The sequence below is a fragment of the Telmatherina bonti genome (genome assembly GCF_933228915.1).
Source record: "Telmatherina bonti genome assembly, chromosome: 9".
Classification (NCBI taxonomy): domain Eukaryota; kingdom Metazoa; phylum Chordata; class Actinopteri; order Atheriniformes; family Telmatherinidae; genus Telmatherina; species Telmatherina bonti.
Window position 1 is genome coordinate 26,138,563 of NC_136627.1, and position 8,143 is coordinate 26,146,705.

The following is an 8,143-nucleotide window of genomic DNA, read 5'->3' on the forward strand; positions in this document are numbered from 1 at the left end:
TGAACAGTCAGGTTTGGTCTGACAAGAAAGGACAGACTGACAGACATGAAGGAATGATTACAGGCAGATAAACAGGATCAGAAGTTTGGCTCAAATATAACACTGTTTATTTTCAGACACTGCTAATTTTTTTCCCCTTTAAACCTTTATGGCAGCTTGAAAATGTAAGCCATCTTCTTTTAATGACTTGTTTAGACCATGTATGCTCAGTTTTAGCCTCATTAAAAGCATTAGGATTTTTTTTTCCATGTTAAAATATCACTAATGTGATGATACATGTAATAACATATGTTTTGTATTACAAACAACAAAACAGACACTGCTCAGATGAACACTAAAACAATCAAGTTTGTTTGTTTGTTTGTTTTACTACAGTTTGCTCACAAGCAGGAAGAGCATGCAGGAGGATGTACATGCTGGCTGCAGTTTGTCGAGGTTGAGGCTGTAAATGTGTGCCTGCTGTGTGCCTGACAGCCAAAGAAGCACACCAACTTATCAAATTTGTCACGGATTACTCTGGGCGGATCTGTAAGTGTGAAGTGTCACAATCTCAAAAGCTGCTGATCAAGATCAAACTGATCCCGGAACAAGTCTGGATTTAGTTCAGCTTCATGGGGAGAGAGCTTCTGAGTGCTTCAGACTATGTGTGCACATGTTAACAAAAAAAATATGCACAGTGCACCGTGAACAAGATGGGTTCACTGATCTCACAAGACTGCATCTTGGCATTTTTCTGACATTAGAAAACAGGAATTTAAAGCACATTGATGGCAGTGAGGCTCCCTCTAGTGTTCATTACTGTGACATGCAAACATCCAAGAGTGGGTTCTGCTTTGTGTTTAAAAGATATTATTCATCTTTTTACCATGAAAGATGCTGTTGTCTGTCAGAAAGTGCCGGCGGTACTGTGGCTCTCCTTTCTTGTTCACTACCCAGGAACTCATGGTGAGCGGAGGGGCCAAAACAACAGGCCGACCTATGAAGGAAAAGAGAACAGAGGTGTTTCAAAATACACTGTTGTAATAACTAAATGTCCATAAATCAAATCATATTAATAAACCACATTTAAAACCACAGTGGGACACTGTGCCGCAATAGTGCAAAATTATGTACATGAAATAATGCGCTGAATAAAAAGAAAGTTTATCTCACAGGTGTCACAGTTGATGTGGTTTTGGTTCATTTTAGATTTACTCCTATTAGATTCTTATTTTCTTTTTCTTTGTGTCATGATTTTGTATCTTGTTCCCTTCCTCTAGATAAACCTTTCATTTGGAGAATATTTTATTTGAAGAGGGCTTTTTAGTTGTAATTGAATCCTTTTAGTGGTTAATTCATGGTTCAGAAACTTTAACAAACAAAGTACAATACATACACATTTGATCTGCTAATCTAAGGACAATACCTAGGGTTCAGACTCTTGTCAACATTTACCCCTTTGAATTCTTTTCTCCATCTCTTAACATGTGTTGTCATTTATCTTCCTTCTGTTTCTCATCTCCATTATTCAAGGACAAATTTTCCGCTTAGTTTTCCTGACTTCCGTTCATTCCTCACACTCCCAATACCAGTTCATAGTGATTCCCCACCTGTTGCTCATCTGTCTCCTTGATATACAATTTCAAACACTCTGTCTCTACCTTTGACACACACAGAGGATATTTGTATCTGGAAAATCTTGGAGTCTCTGAGACATTTATTGGCGTCTGGTGCCAACTGCCCCGAGGAGAAGCGACTGTTGACCACCCAGAGCTTAGGGGTCAAGAATATTTGTGGTGAAAATACTTTCCTGTGACCCTACCTCCTCATCTCGTTCAATAGGGCAAGCAGTAGGTGCAGTATGGCAGACCATTGGATTGTTTAGTATAAAACCTGAATCACTGTGGCCTAATCTAGCAATGTAAATATGTTTTAGCCCCAGTTTAGTAATATTGTCATACAGATTTTGAAAAGAAGGAAAATTGCTAAATGGTCCAATGTGTAGCGATATCTACTGATTTAAATGAAACAACAACAACAAACAACTGAATCTGCTTCAACCTCTCCTGAAAACATTATAGTTACAAATGGGTTCAAAGATCCACTCTAGAGCCAGTTTTTAACTTATCTTTTTTGGGCCATATACTGTAGTAACATGGTGGTGCGACAAGATTGGCAGCCAAGAACAACAACCCCTCCACGTTCCTGAATATAAAAGTTCATTTTCTAACTTGATAAAAATAAGAGTTCTCTAACCTGATTCAATACAAATGAAAACAGTTATAAAAACCACATTAAATTTCCTGCTATTAGACCATCCTAACTGTTACATGCTGAACTTTAGATGTAATGGCACAAGAAGTCATTCGAAGCTTTTCCTCGATCATTAAACTCTGCAGAAACTTATCTTTGTAATGTCTCTTGAGTTGCTCTGAACTCACAGTAGTTGGCCCCGTGCTTAATTATATCATGCTGTCTCAAAATTACCATATGTTTTCATAACAGAGCTGAAATTATAGGCTTAAGTTGAGCAGCAGGGGATGATGACAGGGGAAATTGTTTAAATGGTTTTAATGTCATGTCAGGTTACAATGTAGATAAACTTTATAAAACCACATTCCATGCTGAAGTTTACACGGCAAGAACAAGACGTCATGGAATATGTGCAAAGTCAGAGTGGTTATTGATGTTGTTTTAAGAAACAGCAATATCATTGATGATTTAAATGTAATGCAGTTACTCTCACAGTTCAGATTTGTTCGGCTTTTATTTAGTTTTGAAACCATGGGATGCATGTTCAAGCTCAGCGTTTTTTTGTTTTGTTTTTTTTAATAATTTACTTCATAGCTGAGTTTGGGAAATATCGATTGATGAGTGTTACAAGTCAAAATGTTTGATTAGAGCTAGAAATCATATTATTCAAAGGTCATTATGTCAATTTAATTTAGCCATTTTATCTTTTAAGGGTTTTTGTGGACTTGTTGGGGACCAACTCTTTTACTGGAGCACTTTTATTGGACACCTGCTGATGTAACAGGACAGCTTTTGTTGCAGTACCATCTGCCACTGGAGCACAATATCACTTCAAAGGTACACTGCATTTGTGAAGTCTGTAATCATTGTTTACTGAATCTATAGTTATGATTGTAACCTGGAATTATGTACATCAATCAAGACAGAAGAATCTTAGCTCTACAGTGGTGTGAAACAGCTAGGTGTTTGGAAGGGAGGCAAGTGGAATATGTATTTGTTAAGTCCTGCTTATGGCATGTCTGGTATCAACAGGTTAAGCCTCGAAATGACATTTTGTCGTTCTTTGTTATTTAAGTTCTTGCAAAGTGTATCAAGACGTGAACAGCCATATGACCTACATTTAACCCATATAAAGTAATTTAGCAAAGACTTTCATCCAGAGTCATGAACAGTATATCAGGATTATATTCAGGCCTCAACATGAACTTCGGAAACTACACTGCTCAAAATCATCAAATCAAAAACATAGTCAACACCATGTAACTCAAAACTAGTCACACTTCTAGGATATCAATTTGTCTGGTTAGAAAATTAACCTGATTGTGACTCAGTTTCATCTGCTGTTATACAGGATATTATAATAAACAATTGGTGAAAGTTAGATGCAAATAGCAAAACAACCTCATTGACCATTGTCATTGATCAAAACAGACCCTATAACAGCTAGAGGGTGATACCTTTCTTTTATTTTATTTTCCCCTTTTTTGTCATTTGGTTATAGCGTATCATTAACATACATTTCTAGGGGGGGACCTGTGTGGAGTTCCTCCTGTATACATGTGTCTAATTGTCCACAGACATGCATGGTAGGTTGACTTTAATCTTTAAATCAGGGGTGAGCGTCTCTGGTGCTCAAGAGTCCTGCAAGTGTGAGGAGTTACCCTTAAAGGAAAACACAAAGTAAAAGGTTGTTTTTTGCATGAAAACATTGTGGTGTAAACAAGGCCATAGAAGTCATGTGCAAAGCTTTACATCAAACTCTGCACAAGTCTGGCAAATACTCACTGATTTGAGTCAGGTGTGTTGCAGCAAGGAAACTCCTAACACTTGCAGAACTGCAGGTCTCAAAGCCTGGAAATGGCTTCCCCTGCTCTAAATTTTCTGGAATAAGTAGGAGGCTGATTAACCCACCTTGATGTAGGTCTCTGCTGGTTCTATGATGGAGTGGGAACGATTCCAACCCCCTCACGACCATGCATTTGAGTGATCCTATCAAGCCTTGCACAACTCTGTTACTGATTCTAGTCAGTTGTGTTGCAGCAGGGAAACTCCTAACACTTGCGGGACTGCAGCCCTTGAGGATCGGTGTCGCCCACCCCTGACCTACATGGTAATCAGAGGTGTTTTTACTGCTGCTAAATTAATAAGTGCAACCTTTTTTGGAAAGTTTTGATAAGAACTGCTGATGCAACTTACCTTGGAGATTAATAAAGTATTAATTTATGCTGTTGATAATAACACAAACATATGTCAGATAAGACTCTGTATCAACAATTTTCTGCTTATATGAGAGTGTGTATTGTCATGCTCATGTCATGAGAGTCAGTGAAAAGACTCTTGTGACTGATGTAATTCTAGCAACATTCTCATTTGCTGAAACCTCAGGGGAATACAGTCCGCTCTCTCTTTCCGTTGGGGTTCTTACAGGGAGAGAGAGCCGCTTAAAATAAATATTTTACTACTAGAGTGCAAGCACTACTTCATCTTATGCCCTGAAAGGAAGTAGGTCGATGATGCCTGTAAGTAAAAAGTTTGATTTTTGTTAGTATTTTAATCAAATAAGCCAAGTGACACACAAAACAAATCAAATGAGTTCAACATATGAAGGTTTATGGTTTTATTTTTCATTGTTGTTATGAAAGCAACAAACTGATTTCAGTTTTACTCAGGTATCCAGACACACAAATTATTTTAGTTGAATTATCTTTATATTTCATCCTTTGGGAGGTGATGTGTCTAAAAAAAAAAAGTGCCTATGCTGAGCATGAGAGGCTTTAAAACTTAGGTGTGTTTTATTAAACTAATATAAAAAAGATAAGCAGTTACCAGAAATGAACAATTCTCTCAATTTTTTCAGTTTATATTTAGTTATATTTTCTCACTCTGTGAGAAAAATGCTATAGTTTTGCACATTTTATAATTTTGTGAATGTCGTCTAAGTAGAACAATATTCAGGCTGAGGTCTCAGAGTGACTAACTGTTTGGTTAAGCAGTCATTTCATTCATGTATAATTAGAAAGTCACATAGCTCCACAAAGAACACATTTTCCTACCACTATACCAAAATGCTGCTGATACCATGTGCACAAGGGCATGACTATTACTTCAGATTACAACAGGTAAAGTCCTTTTTGTTTTAGATACACAAATGAAAATGTATCTGTTGCTCAGTTCTAACACTGGACAAAGTTAGTATCTCTCTGATGCGAATAATTGCAAGTTCCATATGTTCTTTATATGTTTGATCCGCCGCTGTCTACATGTAGAACTGTATAATAATGTATAAAGTATAATATAGACTCATAACAAGAACACATTCTATATTTCTCTTTTCATGTGTTAATATCTGCATGCATACATATAAATTTAAACAGATCATGTATATAAACGATCTGTTTATATATATATATATATATATATATATATATATATAGTTGTTTTCTGGGTTTTTTTTTTTTGGTTTTTTTTTTTTTGAGGATCTGCCTTTACTCCAAATCAATTGGAAGTAGCAAAGATCTCAATCATCCTATGGCTGTGAGCCATTTATGTTCTGCAAAGTGAATGAGGAGCTTATAATTGCTTGTTAGACAGTAAACAGTCTTGGCATGCTGATGCATCAACAGATGCATTCTCAACATAAACAGAGTGACTCATTCATTGACACCATAAAGGTATTTCTTGTCTCTTGGGAAGGAGAGATAACAGATGTGGTGGTGTAACAGTTATTGTAACAGTGTTAGACATTGGAAAAATCTGTATGTAATTCTAATATTTTTTTAAAATATCAAATTAAGTTTATTTATATGTATATTTAAGTACATACAAACAAATTAAGGGTACAAAATGGCCTTTTTAACCAAGACTTCACAGCAGTATATCAGAACAGTTACTTGACACCTCATTTATTACACAACTCTGACAGAAAATCATGAGAGAGAGACATAATTCCTCCAGCACTGGAAACTGGAGAAGACCGAAGTAGAGAAAGAACCATCATGGAAGGAAGAAAAACCCTGCATGGGATGTACCACAGACAGATCATTGAAGTGTCTGATATGAACAAGTCTTTCCAATGCCGAGAGAGGGCTGGACTGAAGGACAGCACAGGGGCGCCTTAAGCATGCCTTGAGTACCACAAATCTACCACACCAGACAGGACTCCAGGTGCAGACTGTGCAAAGAAAGCCCTGGAAAAATCCAGCACCTCACAGCAGAGTGCAAGATAGTAGCTGGCGAAGAATCCATGGAACACCATGACTAAGTAGTCGGCATGGGGTGCAGAAAAATCTGTGCAGAATATGGACTCAAGACCCCTAAGTCCCAATGAGAGACACCTCCTAAGGTGATGGAGAATGAAAGGGCTAAGATCCTGTGAGACTTCCAGATTCAAAATGACAAAATGGTGATGGCGAACCAACCGGACAAAGTGATCACGGACAAGCAGCAGAGGAAAGCTGTAGTTATCGATGTATCCATACCCATTGATGGAAATATCAAGAAAAAGGAGCATGAGAAACTGGGGAAGTACCAAGGCCTCAAGGAAGAACTTGCTCAGGCCTGGAAGGTCAAAGCAACAGAGGTATCCATAGTCATCAGAGCACTGGGGGCCGTGTCCTCCACGCTGCGAGAAGTGGCTCCAAAAGATACCCTGAGAAACATCAGACATCTCCATTCAGAAGAGCACAGTCCTGGGAACAGATAAGATACTGCATAGGACCCTCAAGCTCCCAGAACTCCAGTAGAGCACCCGAGCTTGAGATGAATAGTCATCTGCCCTACCCACAGAAGATGGGAAGGGTGGGTGATGGAAGAGATTTTTTTTTTATATATTACAAAAAGCTAAGGAGGAAGACAGTCGTCTAAATTGTCCAGACAGGGCTTCTTCAGTGATCTATGGACCTGTTGAGGAGACGCAGTGACCTGTTGGGTTACTCAGGGGTCAGTGAGAGGGACAGAATGATCAGAGCTGCAATCAGAGCAGAAACTGTAATGAAAACTAAAAACACCATTTGTCACATCTACAGTTAAGCCATATATCAAAATTAATGGCTATATTTCAAACTAATTAAACATTTATTGCATGTGATTCCATGCAACAGTAACTTTTGTGCCATTTGCCAGTTTGATATTTATGTGGTGGGCTTGTCAAGTTGTACTGTGGGATTAAGTGTTGCATAAGGTCATAAGTCAAACTTACATCTATTTCAAGCACCCCTCAACTTCCCCTCCGGTTCCCGTCCTTTACATTTACTGTAGTTTACAGACTTGAATGACGTGCATGTTCTGTAATGTGTCCTCATTGACAAGCAAGAGCTATTGCTTGGAGAAAGTTACAATGCACAAGTTTCTAAGAGATTCCAGTGCATGAGACAGTTGCATTTTTCGGGAATCAGTGTGAAAACAGCCCTTGACATTTCTTATTTTCATGATTAGTTTGACACATATTCATGGCTGGTTGATTCAGTCCCAAGCTGCTCATTCCTTTGCCTCTTCTGCTGCTTTCCACAAAGAAAGTTCAATTATTCATAAGGGATCACAGCACCAACAAAGAGTCATGTTTCCACTCCTACAAGCCAACGCCAGCAAGCTGATACACTGTTCACAATACTTCTAGTCTCATAATAACAAGGGAGTCACTTTACGGCTGATGCATTCCTACACACATACACACATGCAGTCCCCACACTGCATTGTGGGTGTGTGATGGAATAGTCCAGTGTTATAACTTCTTAGCAGTTTGTTTACTGTGACAAAACAAAAGAAAAAAAATCTGTTTTGTTCATAATTTTAAAAAAAACAAAAAACGTTTAAAACAAGCAGATTGCACATTAAAAGTGACTGAATTTTGACTTCAGGTTTAAAAAAAAAACTTCCCTTTTGCACATGTTAATGCAGAAAGGTGCATTCAACA

General features: G+C 37.9%; 1 protein-coding gene across 1 annotated transcript in view; it reads right to left on the reverse strand.

Annotated features, from left to right (window-relative positions):
* The window catches only part of LOC306760205 (1-phosphatidylinositol 4,5-bisphosphate phosphodiesterase eta-1-like), a gene marked incomplete at both ends in the record, with an annotated part of 63,271 nt that extends 62,327 nt beyond the window's left edge, over positions 1 to 944 (reverse strand). Inside the window, one exon of the mRNA XM_079246004.1 lies at positions 866 to 944. Within this exon, the coding sequence (XP_079102130.1) occupies positions 866 to 944 (79 nt within the window). The remainder of the gene's footprint in view (positions 1 to 865) is intronic.
* Between the last annotated feature and the right edge of the window lie 7,199 nt (positions 945 to 8,143).